This window comes from Bison bison, unplaced genomic scaffold, assembly GCF_000754665.1.
Source record: "Bison bison bison isolate TAMUID 2011002044 unplaced genomic scaffold, Bison_UMD1.0 scf7180017864487, whole genome shotgun sequence".
Classification (NCBI taxonomy): Eukaryota; Metazoa; Chordata; class Mammalia; order Artiodactyla; family Bovidae; genus Bison; species Bison bison.
The window spans coordinates 11,025,225-11,042,110 of NW_011495047.1; the positions used below are offsets into that span (position 1 = coordinate 11,025,225).

Sequence of the window (16,886 nt, forward strand, 5' to 3'; positions counted from 1 at the left end):
TCCTGAGGTTCTCATCCTTCATCTTTTCCTGCCCCATCCAGCCTTTACTGCTGCTTTTCTTCCCTTCCACGGCTGCCCCTCACTGCATATCCATAGAAGTCATCATCCTATCTCACAAGAGATCAGGCTTGGGGAGTGGGGTGGTTCTAAGCTTATGATCGCTGCTGTGGTTGTGCCCTGAGAGTGGAGCTTCTGGTTAAGACAGAGACCTGTCCTCGGCTCTGGAATCTCCCGGCTCGGATGCAGTCATGGTCTGTCCCTTCCCTTCTGCCCTGTGGACCGGGCCACGAGTGTGTCTGGACCATCAGTGCCATTGGGCCCGGTGTTATGTTTCTGTGCTGGGCGGCGCTTAGGCAGCTAAGCAAGCATATTGCTCAGCTTTCCATGGAGGACACAGCCAGGATCGCAGCTACCTAATTCGTGAACTCCGGGGAACTGAACATATTGCCCAGGGTGTTTCTAGAAGGAAATGGCACCCCACTCCAGTATTCTTGCCTAGAGAATCCTGTGGACAGAGGAGCCTGGTGGGCTGCTGTCCATAGGGTTGCATAGAGTTGGACACGACTGAAGCGGCTTTGCATGCATGTATGCATTGGAGAAGGAAATGGCAACCCACTCCAGTGTTCTTGCCTGGGGAATCCCAGGGATGGAGGAGCCTGGTGGGCTGCCATCTATGAGGTTGCACAGAGTCAGACATGACTAAAGTGACTTAGCAGCAGCAGCAGCAGCAGGGTCTCTCTCCTATGCATAGGATGCTTCAAGCAGAAACACCTTGTTATTGAGCTGCATGTGGGCTCTAACACTGGGGACCTGGCCGGTCCACGAGGAGCTTTAGGGATGCTGTCACCCCGCTGGCACATGCCCAGCCTAGAGCAGGGGAGGCCTTGCCCCCTTGGCCACAGGCAGATCTGGGCCCCTGAATCGTGCCCTAAGCAAGAGAAGGCAGAGAGAACAGCTAGGGGCAAGGGTTCTTTTCCTCAGCGCGTGGAGCAGAGCCAGCCAGTGCCCTGAGGCAGCCCAGGAGCCACACCAGCCTGCCTCACCACAGCGTGCCATCGAGGGGGAAGCTGTGCCACCTCTCTTCTGCCCTCACCTCCACACCCTCCTCCTCCTGTATCGGGCCTTGACCCAGGCTGCCTTGATGGCAGAGAGTGGGGGAGGACAACCACCCCCGCCCTCCCACGGATGGAGGTTGTATCTGTGACACTGACAAGTTAGGGGACCCAGAGCATGTTGGAAGGCTGGGAGTCGGGAGACCTGACTGATTGACAAGGAGTAAGGTTAGTGTCAGGATATAGAGTAACTAAAGTGGGGTCATTTTTAATAAAACCGAAAGTTGTCCAGAACAGGGCCTCTTAGACTTTCACACGCATTTGAATCCCTTAGGGATCTTGTTATTTCAGACTTGGATTTGAGAGGTCTAGGCTGTGTGTCTAACAGTTCTCATAAGGTGCTGGTCCCTGGACCACCCTTCGAGTAACAAGAGCCTACAAGGTGGTTCCCCAGGCCCGTGGGACCATGTGAATCAGCCTGTTGCTTCGTGTGCACTTCTGATGTGCTTGAGATGTCAATGAAATAGATTTATTATTTCCCTTAGAATCTTGTCTGCAAAGCAGGTGATTACTGTTAGCCCTTCCTGGAACATTTAAAGATGAGAGTAACTAATTGGTAATTCAGGCTGAGGCCTGGCTATAGTTTTAAGAAAATGAAGGGACAGAGTGGTCGTGTGATCGAGGCTTGCATGGTGGCAGCAGGTGGGAGCACCCCCACCCTCCACTGCAGGGCAGGTGGAGACCCTGGGACCCTTGCTCTCTGCACCTCCTGGTGAGGAAACCTGCATAGTTATATTCTGGGGGCCCCTTCTCTGTGGATCTTCTCTTTTCTGTCTTCTCACTGTGCTCTTGGCCCTTCATTCCACGTTCCCTGACATGAACAGGGGAACTCGAGGTGGGATGGGGAGAGAGTTGGGGGAGGAGGTGGTTTTGCAAAAGACCCTTTTGGACTGAGTCTCCTCTTCTGTTTTCATTCTAGAGTTATTTTTGATGCGCCAAGATTCCCCACCAGCCCTTCCAAGCACTTTCAGGAACTCTCTCCGTGTTCAGGTTCTGAGACACAGAGTGAGTTTCTCCAGCCAGATGGTGACTTTATGGAAAGGAGGCGGGGTCCCCCAGGCCCCTCTTGTTGCCCAGCGGTGGCTGGGGTCCAGCCTCCCTCAGAGACACTTCAGTTCCCACCTGGACTCAGATGCCAACCCAAAGTGCCTTAGCCCAACAGAGCCCCAGGCTCCTGCCGCCTCCTCAGGACCTCTGCCAGACTCTGACCAACTGACCCACGTGGACACGGAAGGACGGATGGCTATGGTGGACGTGGGCAGGAAGCCAGACACAGAGAGGGTGGCCGTGGCCTCGGCCGTGGTCCTCCTGGGGCCTGTGGCCTTCAAGCTCATCCAGGAGAACCAGCTCAAGAAGGGAGATGCCCTGGCGGTGGCCCAGCTGGCAGGCATCCAGGCGGCCAAGCTGACCAGCCAGCTGATCCCTCTCTGCCACCACGTGGCGCTGAGCCATGTCCAGGTGCAGCTGGAGCTGGACCGCACACGCCACGCCGCGGTGATCCAGGCATCTTGCCGGGCCCGGGGCCCCACCGGGGTGGAGATGGAGGCCCTGACCTCCGCTGCCGTGGCCGCCCTCGCCCTGTACGACATGTGCAAGGCCGTCAGCAGGGACATCGTGTTGGCGGAGATCAAGCTCGTTAGCAAGACTGGGGGTCAGCGAGGGGACTTCCATCGAACGTAGAGCTCCTGCCCCCGCTCTCACCCCCAGGCCAGCAAGCAATGGGATGCCGTTTCAACCCAAGGGAAAGAGGTCAAGTTCCTTTCACCAGTTACCTTCCGCCGGTAGGAACCTGAAGCCAGCCCACCCCTTCACTGCTAGATGACCTTCACTCACCTACAGGGTTTCCTGTCTTCCAAGAGGAAACCAGCAGGCACTTCAGCCTTCCTGGACCCTGAGGTTGTGCCTGGGAGGGTTATCTAGCCTTGCTAGATAATCACAGTATGATTTGTGAACTCTTTGAGACAATCAGTCGAGCCCATGACTTCCACTTCTCGAGTGGGTTTTCTCTTCTCCTCCTTTTCCTGGGAGGAACAAGGGCTCATAAGCAGAGGAACCCGCTCTGAGGAAGGGAACGCGGCTCGCCCCGGGAATGGATCACTTCTCTTTAACTGCAGCCCCGGCCTCTCCGCCGTGCTGCCTCGGAAAAGCAGGTTATCCCCCTCCCGTTGCCAGAGTCTGTCCCATCAGACACGCAGGCTTCCAGCTTATCAGTTGCACCGTCCTGCAGCTCCTTTCCCTGGCCCCTCCTCCTGAGCAGTATCCCCATGGGCCACAGCCCGAGGCCTCCTGGCCGAGCACACCTCCTGTACCCCTTCACCCTGGGACACACCAGGTGGGGAGGAGTGGTGGAGCTTGCCTTCACCCTCACTGCGCACAAAATAAAGCCACGAGGCCAGTTTTGGAGATGCGGGAGTGAGGACTGTCTGTGCCGAGGGCACCGAGCCGTGATGTTAGGTCTGTCCTGCCGCCTATAGCCTCGCCCCCTGGAGGAACAGGAGCTGCGGAGATGCTGGAAAAGGCGGGGGCACGCGGAGAACATGCTCTCCTCCCTGGGGGAGAAGGGAGGCTTGGAGTGGGAGGTATGGAGATGCAGCGTCTCCTGTAGCACGGTCATCTGGGGACGTCCAAAGCACCTCCTGTCGCCGATAGAGGCCGGGGGTGCGGTTAGAGGCTCCTGGTTTTCACATCCCCCAAAGCACGACGCGCTCGCTGGGTTCTCTCGACATGGGTGGGTTAGTGTGACCCACCCTCTGACCCCACCCTATCTGCTTCCGTCTGCCCTACACCCAGGTCTGCTGGGAAACCAGTTAACAGCCACCCAGCTCTTAGACTGTGGAGACTGGCTTTTTCTTTTCCAAGTCCTTCCACCTTGGCTGATTTCAAGGTACCGTATGATGTGAACCGGCTTGCGGAATCCCTGAGGCTGTAACAGTTGGTGCTCCCGGCGCTGGTAGGATCTGGTCCCAACACCCCAGGGGCTCTGCCCCCTCCCCAGCACACTTCACATCCTCACCTGGGAAGGAGACACAGGTTTCAAGGCAGGCTAGGTGAGGGTGGTACGGATTTAATATTTTTTAGTATTACAATATATTCTTATAAAAAAGGTGCAGGCGAAAAGGACACTGCAGATTTTGTACATTAGCCTCATCTGTCGTCTGAAAGAGCTGGTGGGAACAGCTTTGGTGTGGAGGTGGTACAGGTCGGGGAGATGGCCATGCCCCCCCCTCCACCTCCATTGGGTGCAAAGTGGGAGGGTGAAGCCTGGATCAGACCCTTCCCCATCCACCTGGAGAATTTCCTCCTCCTGCTGCCCTAAACACACCCTGCTTCCATCACTGAGAGGAAGGGGTGGGCGGTGGGAGCTGCTGCTGAGAAAGGGACAGGTTGCATCAGGTTAATTGGAATTTTACACTGGACACACCATAAGACAGCTAGAGAAATTAACTCATAGGTGGCAGGCGCAGGGGTGGGGGGCGGGGCAGGAAGGGCATGGGGGAATGACCAAGGAACAAATATAACAGGCGTAAACACGTAGCGTGTCGAGGACCAACCCGGCCGTCTCCAGGGCACCTGCCCTTCTTGCTGAGTCGGCCACGATGGTCCACGGTCCAAGGCACTGTTGGCCATCTGGCTACAGCAGCGTCTGGTGTCAGAGCCACTGGCCAGATCTAGAAAATAATAAATAGAGAAGGCAAAAAACCTTTAGAAGTGAGACGCCTGAGCCCTGGAACAATATACGTGTCCTCTGTAAACAGTTAAACCAAACTGTGCTTTTTCTGTGATTCCCAACGTGTCTTGCCAAACGCTTCCGTTCTCCCTTCTTTTTCCTGGTGCGTATCTAGTCTTCCATGGTGGGTGGGAATGCTGGGATCTGGACAGGGCTGCTGCATAGGAGGGGAGGCCTCCCTGCCCCCATGGGTGAGGTGGACTCCAGCCTGGCCAGTCTCGGGGAGGGCCTTAAGAGGCCCTGCCACAACCTTCCCATCATCCCAGCGCCAGCTTCTTAACAGCGGGGGCTCGTGGGTGCCACATTGCCCTGCAGCCAGCCTTCCTGGAGGCCTTCCCCTGGCCCTCACACGGACTCTGGTGGCCTTTTCACACCTGTCCCCGCCACACTCACACTTACTCCAGTCCCTCCCCCTCGAACCGACACACGTGCTGGGCTCACCAACCCTGTGTTTCTCCCCCACCCCACAGCTACTCTGGTTCCACCCCCAGAAAAGGCAGCTGAAGAGTGGGCCCCAGCCCACCAGTCTGTCCACTGGAAATAACCCTGAGCTGGAGGAGGTCAGAGGTGAGAATCAGAAGTGGGGGCAGGACAGAAGGGCAGGGAGCCTGTTGATGGGGGAGGCGGTGGGGCGGGGGGAGGGTCAGGCAGGTCTCTGACACTGAGGATGAGGGGTTAATTCTAGGAGATAGGAAATGTATTAAAAGTATGAACCTTGCTGGAGTTGGGCTTACCCTCTGTCCTTTTACAAGAGAAAACTATAGATACCAGTCATCATCCTTCCCCACGAGGACAGTTCTAGATGGACAAAATGAAGGTCAGAGTGGACAGGAGAACCAGAATGGGCCCCCTGGAAGTCAGGTGGACCAAATCAGGCACCAGAAATGGGCGAGTGGGACCCCCTCAGGTTTCCACCATTGGCTCCCCTGGGCAGGGTACTCCCCGGCTTCTCCTGCCTTGCTCTGCTGTGCCCCGTCTGAATGCTGCTGATGGTGGGGGGAGGGTGCCCTCATACCCCCTTAGAGGTGGCAGAGGGGAAGCTCTTGCCCTTGGGACCTTCTCAGGAACCAATGCCCAGGGCCAACCTCAGCCAGATACAGGCAGTTTAAAGCAGCCCTGTGCAGGCTGAACAGAGCAGGAGGTCACTGCAGATGTTGAGAGAAGTGTGGGCTCTGAGTGATGTTGGTGACCCAGGAGCTCTAGGGTGAACCTAGCCATTCAAGCACTGGCCTCTGGAACCCCCAGCCAACATGTGAGGTCACTGTCTCCAAGACAACGGTCAAGATATACCAGGTCTGGGTGGGGAAGGAGAGTTCTGTCCCGGGATCCCTGTGCCTAGCATCCAGGGTGTGGTGATAATGGGGTCTTTGTTGAACCCTTACCAGATCCATCAAATGCCTGATAGTGAGCCACGATCATGGGAACCCAAAGGTGAATTTTGAAATTCTGGATTAGTAGACTGGAGATGGCAGGAGGGAAGGGAAAGAGACTTATGACATGCCAGAGAGGGGCCAGCGGACTTGTGATCTAGGAAATGGGTACTGCCACCCTGTCGTGATAACTTGGTCCCCGCAGCATCCTCCCAGCATTTTCTTCTTTCTGGAACACCTAGCTGGCATCTCTAATGCCTCTTCCATTTGATAGGATACTTCACCCCAGATCAATGTTCCATTAACCCTACTCTTGAGAGATGGGGTCCTGGGTGCCCCCACCCCACTGTTAACTCCCCACAGCATGGGAAATCTGGACATGGTCTGTGGACCTCTCTCCAGTCTAGATCAGGAACAGCTCTGTGCCAACACACAGGTGCCCATGCTGCAGGGTGGGGAACAGGGCCCCTTCAGCTGGGGCTGGCCAAGGATGTCCAAGTCAGCCTCAGGAGAGTGACCCCTGGGGCTGGGGTGCAGGAAGAATAATGGGAAGTGGAGATGAGGGAAACCCCTTCAGGTGGGGAGACAACAGGGTCCTGCCACACACAGCCCTGCCCCCAGGACCCAGTCCAGGGCTCTAAGCCCAGCACCAAGTCGCGTTAAGTATCACTCTCGCACCTCCACCACTCGCCCCCTTGCGGGGGGAGGAGGGGATACCCATCCCTGTCTCCCAGTCTCCCGCTGCTGGCCAGTCCTCAGGTCAATAATTTAGCCTGTTTATCGCCCGCTCCCGGGTGGCTTCCAGGGCCTGGCTCCCTGATCGCTTGCGGCTGCGCTTGAGTTTGCACAAGTCCTTGTCGAAAACTTCTCCGGAGCGCAGGGCCGACACCAGGTCATCAAACTCGCCGCCTTCCTCCAGCGCGCTGCCCGCGTGCACCTTCCGCTGCCGCTGCCACCGCTCACGTTCCCGCTGCTCCTTCAGCTGGTGGGTGGTGGGGAGGGGGGAGGCGGAGGAGGGAAGGTGAGGGGCTGGCAGCCACAGGGTGACTGACGCCTGGGCTGCGTCTGCCGCCTGGCCCGAGGGGCACCCCGAGCCTCCCGCTCCCGCCGGCTCGGCCGCTCTCGGGTGCACACGCCCAGCCACACACCGGGGGCGGCTTCCTTACCATGGCCTCCATGCGCGCCCTCCGCTCCTCCTCCTCTTTCCTCCTGCGCATGGCCTCCAGGTCCTGCCGAGCCTCCGAGAAAGCCTGCAGGAAGGCGTCAAAGATGCCGAAGAACTCGTCCGGCTGCATCTTGCTGTCCTGCTCCCCAAAGTGCATCAGGGCCTTGGAGAACTGTTGGGAGAGAAGGGTTGATGGAGAGTCCCCCGCCTGAGCCCAGTGAGCAGGTGGGTTCCAGCCAGAGCAGAGCTCATCCAGGTAGAGGACCTTAGGCTGAGGGGCAGGACTAGAGAGGGGAGATCCCCATTGTCATCCGGGGTAAGGGCAAGGCTGAAGGAAAGGCTTGACACCTGCCAGAGGTGAGGGACCCAAGCCACCTCTGGGTCTGTTAGGGTGTAGGTACAGGACGAGGAGCTACACAGCTAGGGAAGCACATCCACAGGCCAGGACCTGCCTGGTTAGAACCCAAAAGGATGTCAGATCATCTAGTTATTGGGCTAGTTGTTTAACCACTCTGTGCCTCAGTTTCCTCATCTGTAAAATGGGGATAACAGGACTACTTCATGATGTTGGGGGAGTTAAATGAATTGATGTAGGGTGCTAGCCATGTGCCCGGCACTGTTTACTGACAGCTACGTCTCTAATTCAACCTGCTGAAAACCCTCTAAGACAGCCCTCGTGACTCTTAAGCATGCTCCTTGGACTGGCAGCATGGGCATCTCCCAGAGCTGGTTAGAAGGCTGAGTCTTCGGCCCCACCCCAGACCCTGAATGAGGACCCACATCTCAATGCGACTCTCGCAGCAGGGGTCCAGGGGCATGCCTGCGGGAGAGGCAGAACAACTGAGAGCAAAGCTGGGCTCCGGAGTCGGGCTTCACCCAGCTCTGTCTAGCACAACCTTTGACAGGTTACTTAACCTCGCCGGATCTCGCACATCTGTCGAATAGGACAGTACCCCTTCAACAGACCCATAAGGTGGGTGGTGAGGCAGATGGTGGAAAACGCTCAACAAGGTGCCTGACACTGGTTGCGGATCGAAGTTTTTACAACAGAGTTGCTTTGCTTGCAGGAGTGAGGACAGGCTTTCTCAAAGCTCTGTGCCTCTGGGTGTGTCCCTCTGCGCCCTCTGTGGTCAGAGTGATGCAGGTGGAGAGGAGTCGGGGTGGGGTCAGCCTGCAGGCTTGGGGCCCCCTTACCTTGGCCCTGGCTTCATTGAGCTGGTCCTCCAGCTCTGAGAAGCTGAAGCTGGAGACCGTGATGAAGTCACTCATGACCGGCACAAACTTGTCGTTCGGATCTCGCACCTGCCGTTTCTGATATTCCAGCTCCTGAAGAGGGAGAGCCAAGTGCTGGTCAGACCTGTGCCAGGATGAGAGTCAGGAGTCCCAGCTCACCCCATCCCCCACCCTTCTTGCCGGCTGCAGGGCTCTGAGCCTTTAGGAAGGGGCACACCCCAAGCCTCCAATTCCAGGGGTGGCGAAGAGTGTGAGCTCTTAGCCAGTCCACCTGCCTCGATCCTTCCCTCCTCCCCACTGCCATCTTGCTCCAGGTCCTGGGACCAGCGCCGTGAAGTTTTCTCTGAAATAGGTTCTCGGGCTCACTCAGAATTAGAATCCGCATTTTAATAAGCCCCTCAGGCAATTCATGTGCAGATTAAAGTGTGAGATGCATTTCCAAATCTCCATGCGATGCTGCTGCTCCATGGACTACATTTCGGGTAGTGCTTAAAAGAGCTATAAATTAGGAAGCGTGCCCCCTCCTGCCACCATAATGGCAACAAAAGGTTCTTTCTCCTACTTCTTTCTCTAAACCCGTTACTCCCTTAGCTGCCTACCCACCCCCACACGGTGAAGATGAGAAGGCGCTCCAGTTTCTGGGTGTAGGGGCCAACCCCATACTGGGTGCCAGAGACAGCATATCATCGGAGAAGCCCTTAGAGCGGGAATAGGACGACGACAGTGGTCCCCATGTCACACTGGGTAATACCTGCCACGAGCCATTTCCCAAGCCTGCAGATCCTCTTTCCCATCCATCTGAATCAATCTTTTTTTTTTTAATTTATTTACTTGGAGGCTAATTACAATACTGTGGTGGTTTCTGCCATACATTGACATGAATCAGCCATGGCTGTACATGTGTCCCCCATCCTGAACCCCCCTCCCAACTCCATCCCCAGCCCATCCCTCAATATGTGGCTAATTCGCCATTCATTCCCATCCCCTCTATGGTGACAGGTTGCACTGTCTTGGATGGATGTCTCCTATTCAGGAGTCTAAATCTAAGCCTTGAATAATTCAGCTATCCTTTCCTGAGGGCCCACTCTGTGATGGAGGCTGTGTCCGTTGTGCCAGCTGTTCTGTCTGTCCCACCAGGAGTTTTGGGTCACAGAGATGCCTCTGACGGGATCTGCAGCTGGGGTTCCACCCTCTGGCCCAGTGACAGGCAGCCGCCAACCCAGGCAGCATCCCTTCAAACCCAGGCGGGCACAGACCATGTACTCACCACCTCGACTGCTCTGAGGCCCCTCCTGAGGTTGCCCACCTCCTTCTCCAGCTCTGCCAGGCTGGGGGGGTGGGGAGGGGACAAAGGGAGGGAGAGGAGCTGGGGTTAGTTCAGGGCAGTGTCAACCCCAATGGCCTTGGGACTCAGTGGGCCTGGGTTCCAGCTCTGCTTTTGCTACTAACATGTGGCCCTGGCAAATCACCTCCCCTCTGAGCTCTGACTGTGCATCTCTTGGAGATGCTTCTATCAGCCTGTATATGTTTAGGACTGACTGCTTGCCTGTAGCAGATGGCCTTGGTGCCCCCAGCCAATAGCTCCTTGGACCATCCATCCCAGTGCGCAGCCCTGACTTCCAACCACTGAGCACTTTTTCTGGGGGGGGCTGGTGGTCACAGAGTCATTGCCCCCCCAAAACTCCTCAGCCAGGGACTGACTGGAGATGATGGTTCACCTCCTTTGCAGTTTGGGGGGATAAGCAGAGTGAGTGTCCCATGCTGTCGCCCAGCTCTGCAGGCAGGATTAAGCTCTGATTGCCTGCAGTGGTAACTGACTTAGCAACACTTCCACTGTTGGCATTCTTCCCATCCCTGGCTCCCTTCCCCACTCCCCACTGTGTTTCCTGGGAGAATCTCTGAAATGAGGATTTGAGAGCAAATAGTGTCTTTTGTTCTGGAGAAGGAAATAGCAACCCACTCCAGTAGTCTTGCCTGGAGAATCCCATGGACAGAGGAGCCTGGCAGGCTACCGTCCATGGGGTCGCAAGAGTTGGACACGACTTAGCGACTAAAGGACAACTACTAGTTTCTCTTGTTGGGTTCTCCCAGAGCGAACACCGAGACACCGTTCGTTCCTAGTCAGCCCGGAGTAGCCCCGAAGGAGGAAATTTAGATGACAGAGTATGTGATCACAGGGAAAAGAAGCCTCAAGGGGTCCCCTCACTTGACTTTGGCGGCTTCTGGAAGGTGCTGCAGCTCAGAGGGCATGTTCAGGATGTCAGGGAAGTGCTTCTCCAGAATCATGATCAGGTAATGGAGCAGAGAGATGTTTCTGTGGGTGAAAGTCAGGTCAGGGTCAGGGGCCAAGGGAATTGGGAACGAAGGTCTGGCAGAAATTAGGCTGAGGTGTTAGGGGAGAGCTGTGACCTATTTTGGGAAGGCTTCCCCAGTGGCTCAGTGGGTAAAGAATCCACCTGCAATGCAGGAGACGCAGGCAGATGCAAGTTCAATCCCCGGGTTGGGAAGATCCCTGGAGAAGGAAATGGCAAGCCCACTCCACTATTCTTGCCTGGAGAATCCCATGGACACAGGAGCCTGGTGGGCCGCAGTCCATGGGTCGCAAAGAATTGGACATGACCGAAGCAACAGTACATATGCACGGGAGGGGGAAGAAGGGAGAGGCCAGGGCGGAGGGGGAGAGAGGCGACAGAAGCCGGGAGGTCCCACCTGTCGATGCTGGACTTGGTGTCAGCGATCTTGTTGAGGCTGGCCACCCGGAACCCGTAGGCACCCCCACGCTGCCCTTTGTTCATGAAGTTGCCGATGGCCAGGACCACCTCCAGCATCCGCGCTAGGCGCTTGCTGCGGATCAGCTCCCGGGAGGCCAGCAGGATGGCTGGGGGAGGAGGGACAGGTGAGAGCCCTGCACACGCCGGGGCTCCTGGACCCTCGGATGGTGCCACCACAGAGTCCAGAAAAGGAGTCGTCAAGTGTCAGCTTCAGAGGGGCAGAGGCTATTCCCATGTCCCAGAGGACAATCTTCTCCACACCTGCCTGCCTCCAGGGGAAGCCGACAAACTCGCCAAAAGCCAAGTCAACCACATAACCCTTTCTCAAAATGTGCCAACATTTCCTAAGACTAGACTTGAGAACGTATCTTTCCTTCCATATAAAGATTACTGCTTCTTTCCTATGGATATATGCAAGAATATAATACTTTTACTTTTCTAAAGTGAAAGTGTTAGTTGCTCAGTGATTCTTTTGTGACTCTATGGACTATAGCCCACCAGGCTCCTCTGTCCATGGACTTTCCAGGCAAGAATACTGGCATGGGCAGCCATTCCCTTCTCCAGGGGAACTTCCCAACCAGGGATGTAACCTGGGTCTCCTGCATTGTAGGCAGATTCTTTACTATCTGAGCCACCAGGAAAGTCCTTTACTTTTATAAACCTAGTGATTAAAATTTTTAATTTCAGCATGTTACATACTATGGGACTATTTCTGCCTCTTTTGAAGGGCTGTATTTTGATTTTTTTGGAAAGGAAAAAAAATCCCTGTCAAATTAAAACATCAATTGCAATAGTCTCATATTTTTTCTTCTATAATGTTATGCTTTGCAGTTGATGGTGTCTTAGATTTGATTAAATAGGTTACGTGACAGCCTGTTGAATAGCATTTTAAAATGTTCTCCAACCTTTAGACATTTAAAAATTTCCCTCTAATGCCTTAAATGATACCTTTGCTAGAAATACAATCAATCTAAGGCTAACCCGTCACCAAAACTTCAGTATTTCATTCTGATAGGCTGTTTTGGCCCTTCCCTCAGCAATTCTGTATTTATGGTGGGTATGCACAATTGGGACACAAATCCTCCACTGAAAATTTGGCTACTGGTTAAAGAATATGATTTTGGATTATTAAATGTGATGAGAAGACCAAGCCATTGTATTATGATTTTGGCCTCTGCCAAACTAAACATTCCTTAAGATGCTGCTATGAAGTTAAAATGAGAGCCATTTGACTAAAAGTATGCAAAACTCTTCAAAAGCAGTTTAAGTAACTGTCAAAAAGCTGTAAAAAAAAAAAATGAGAAGGTAGGTTGGTCAGTGGCTTCTAAACTCAAACATATGCCACGTCACAGTGGCATTACTCTTGAAAGGTAATTGAGTGGTTCCTAGTCTGCCTTTTTTTAAAATTACATCTAGATTAGTTAAATACATTATGGTATGTTCATACAATGGACTAAAATGCAGCACTGAAAATAAATAGCCCACTGTTCCTTACATTCATAATGCTGAACAAGAGACCAGCATATGCTCATACAGGTGAATTCACTTTGGGATAGTTCATCAGTTAGGACTCTTAGGGTTTGTGTACTTTTTCAAAGTGCATGCGTGCTAAATTCCTGCAGTTGTGTCCGACTCTGTGCGACGCTATGAAGTGTAGCCCGCCAGGCTCCTCTGTCCGTAGGAGTCTCCAGGCAAGAATGCTGGAGTGGGTTGCCACGCCCTCCTCCAGGGGATCTTCCCGACCCAGGGACAGAACCTGCCTCTCTTATGTCTCCTGCCTTGGCAGGCGGGTTCTTTACCACTAGTGCCACCTGGGAAGTTTCTGGCAACATATATTGGTCGTGGTAGATTTTCTTAGATTGATATGCTATCTGAAAAATCTGCAGAGGAATCCTAAAAATGCTACAATGTTGGCAAAACAGAAAATGACAAGAATTTAAAGGGCATCAGTATAAACGAAAAAACTGCCATATACAATGCAGACATTTTAGATACACTCCTAAGAATAATGTATTCATACATATATTCATAAGAACATATCTCCATGTGAAGCCATATTCATCTTGACTATACTCAGTAAATATGTTCATAATGAGAACTGGTGAATTTGGTATATTCAGCAATGAACATACTTAAAAGAAGAATATATACAAGAAGACTATGTTCATGAATATATTCATAGGACAATTGGTAAATTTGTCAGATTTGATGAACTGACTTTGGCAAATTGACCCAAAACCCCTGCCTGGGGATGGATGGATGGATGCTAGGGAGGAGAGTTAACAGCTTATCAACCAGTTGGGACAGGCAAAATCTTAGCTTTCCCAGGAATGTTTCTAAGGGAGAGTTTAGGAGTGAGCTCCTGGGAACAGAATTATCTGAGATTAAATCTACCCAGTGGCTAAACTGGTTCCACAGCACCAAACTGCAGGCCATTGCTCACAATGCTCCGCTGATCCAAGACACACAAATATTTGAGCACATGTCTCGGGCTGAACCTCGGTGTCCCTGCCTCAGGCCCCAGAGGCAGGCAGCAGCAGAACAAAAGTGAGGACTCGCCCGTCGGCAGGGCAGGAGATGCCTCCAGACCACAGCCCCGCAGCGACGCTGCTCAACCCTTGGCTTCCCGCTCAGACACGTTATCTGTGATCACAGAGCCTGAGGACCCCTTGTGAGTGTGCACGTGAGTGTGTGTCCAGATTACAGAAAATGTCAGCCTCGAGCTCTGTCATGCCCCACCTGACCCCCCAGAGTCCTCCCGAAGCAGCTCATCAAACTCCAGGAAGGACCGTTCTCCGGACCTGGCCTCCCAGGGCATGCGGACCAGCCTGGTGTCCAGCAGAGGGGGCCCGTGCTCTGCTCTGCCCCGAGCCTGCCCCCCAGCATCCAGGACACAGCCTGTCTCCAACCTGCTCAGCCTGTTCTCGCCACAGAGGGGCCCACAGCCTCTCCTGCTTCTCTCCTCTGGGGCCCTCATGGCTGCCCACCCTCCTGACCACCTGCCCTTCCCCCAGGCTCCCTGCCTCTCCATCCTCTGCCATCCCCAGGCAGTTCCACACGCCCTCTGGGACAGGACAAGAGGGAAGGGCTGGATTCTGAAGAATGACATCTGCATTCCAGTCCCGGCTCCACCAACACCAGTAGTAACACAGCCTCGGGCCACTGACACAGATCCATCTGAGAGGTGAGAGAAGGGCCCCCAAATGGGACCATCCACGCCCCGTGTTTCGCATGGTGCTTGACCTGTGCTTCCTGTCTAATTACAAAGTTTCCACCCGAAATAGGTGGGAGAAGTTCCCCAGGTCAGAAAATCAGATGCCTCTGGGGATCACCTCACCCAAGTTCCCTACTTTCTGAGTAGCTCACACTTCAAATAATGTGTCTGGAGGTCTTCTCTGCACCTCGGACCTCTCCCAAGCAGGGTAACGATGGGTTAGTCCATGCCAAGAAGGGTGCCAGTTGCTTACTATTATCATCGTTTTTTCAGCATTTCCGTCCCAGGCTGGGGCAGATATCAGCAGGTCCGTGGCCTCAAGAGCCTGCATGCTGAGCCCAGGGAACAGGGTGCATGGCTGGCATAGGTGCTCATATACACAAGCGCCATATCTACAAAAAGCATGGATTCACATCCTGGCCTTGGTTTTGGGGGTGCATCAAGAATAAGGAAGGAGTTTCCCTCTGTGCCTGTCCATTGACTCCCACCCACCCCACCGGGCTTGCTCCCCAGCCCTGGGCCATACCTTCCACTTTGGGCTTGGCCTCAGCCAGCCGCTCCTGGAACTTCTTCTTGAAGAAGAGAGCCTGCAGCCGCTGCTGGTAGTGGTCAATCCTGTGGACAGGGCAAGCTGCATGGTGAGGCAGCCCCTGTCCCGGCCAGCTCCAGCCACCCCCTTCCTCGGCCTGCCCACCCCCCGCTGCCTCCTGCCATGCCCACTGCTCTGACCGGCTCATCTCATAGAGGAAGCGATCCGCGCGGGCCATCCGCTCGATCTCATGCTTGTGCTCCTCCAGGAGGTCAACATCGCTCTTCTCCGGGATGAACTTGAGGAGCTGCAAAGGGGAGTTGAAAGTCAGGATACTGGTGAGAGGCTGCCATGGGGGTGCAGCCAATGGAAACCCCCCCACTCAGACCAGGCTCAGATTAGAAGGGCACCCCCCCCCAACTCTGTCAGAGAGACACATCCTCGTGTGGGTGGTTTATGTTTCATCTGCTCCAAGGGATTCAGGGCACCCAGCTCCAGACTTCTTTCCTTCTTTTTCACTTTTTAAAAGTGAGCTATAACTTACATATGGTAAACTTACATACAGTGTTCTTAAGTGTACAGCTCAATGAGCTTTTTCTTTTTAAACCAACGTGACTGAAGTATGTGAAAGTCTCTTAGTCGTGTTTGACTCTTTGCAACCCATGGACTGTAGCCCGCCATGCTCCTCTGTCCATGGAATTCTCTAGGAAAGGATACTGCAGTGGGTAGCCGTTCCCTTCTCCAGGGGATCTGCCCAACGCAGGGATCAAACCCAGGTCTCCTGCATTGCAGGAAGATTCTTTACCATCTTTTTCTTGCAGGCAGATTATTTACCACCAATTTCAGTTCAGTTCAGTTGCTCAGTTGTGTCTGACTCTGCGACCCCATGGACTGTAGCATGCCAGGCCTCCCTGTCCGTCACCAACTCCTGGAGTTTACTCAAACTCATCTCCATTGATCGATGATGCCATCCAACCATCTCATCCTCTATCATCTCCTTCTCCTCCCACCTTCAATCTTTCCCAGCATCAGCATTTTCAAATGAGTCAATTCTTCGCATCAGGTAGCCAAAGTATTGGAGTTTCAGCTTCTGCATCAGTCCTTCCAATGAATATTCAGGACTGATTTCCTTTAGGATGGACTGATTGAATCTCCTTGCAGTCCAAGGGACTCTCAAGAGTCTTCTCCATCAATTTATTGAGGTATAATTTACATAAAATAAAATGCATCCATTTTAAATGTACAACTCAATGAATTTTGATAAAACTATCTTGAGAGTCCCATGGACAGCAAGGAGATCAAATCAGTCAATCTTAAAGCAAATAAACCCTGAAAATTCATTGGAAGGACTGATGCTGAAGCTTTAATTCTTGGCCACCTGATGGGAAGAACTGACTCATTGGAAAAGACCCTGATGCTGGGAAAGACTGAGGGCAGAAGAAGAAGGGGGCAACAGAGGATGAGATGGTTGGATGGCATCACTGACTCAATGGACATGAGTTTGAACAAACTCCAGGAGATAGTGAAGAGCAAAGAAGACTGGCATGTTGCAGTCCATGGGGTTGCAAAGAGTTGAACACGACTTAGTGACTGAATAACAACAACAAAACCACTAATTGAACCATCCAGATTAAGATACAGAAGATTTTCATCCCCTGCAAAGTTCCCCTCTGCTACTTTAATAAGCAAAGCTACCTCTTCCTCCAGTATAGCCTCTCAACTAAATTCTATCACCTTAGATCAAATTTAGCTTTTTTTTTTTTTT

At 53.5% G+C, this 16,886-nt stretch overlaps 2 protein-coding genes across 2 annotated transcripts in view; one reads left to right on the forward strand and one right to left on the reverse strand.

The window, feature by feature from the left end:
* The window catches only part of MOCS1 (molybdenum cofactor synthesis 1), a gene marked incomplete at its 5' end in the record, with an annotated part of 35,185 nt that extends 31,668 nt beyond the window's left edge, over positions 1-3,517 (forward strand). Inside the window, one exon of the mRNA XM_010863257.1 lies at positions 2,032-3,517. Within this exon, the coding sequence (XP_010861559.1) occupies positions 2,032-2,792 (761 nt within the window). The remainder of the gene's footprint in view (positions 1-2,031) is intronic.
* A 639-nt stretch (positions 3,518-4,156) lies between these two features.
* The window catches only part of DAAM2 (dishevelled associated activator of morphogenesis 2), a 137,467-nt gene continuing 124,737 nt past the window's right edge, over positions 4,157-16,886 (reverse strand). Inside the window, 8 exon segments of the mRNA XM_010863222.1 lie at positions 4,157-7,191; positions 7,376-7,546; positions 8,569-8,700; positions 9,875-9,935; positions 10,814-10,921; positions 11,317-11,485; positions 15,119-15,207; positions 15,322-15,428. Coding sequence (XP_010861524.1) covers positions 6,970-7,191; positions 7,376-7,546; positions 8,569-8,700; positions 9,875-9,935; positions 10,814-10,921; positions 11,317-11,485; positions 15,119-15,207; positions 15,322-15,428 — 1,059 coding nt within the window. The 3' untranslated portion in view covers positions 4,157-6,969.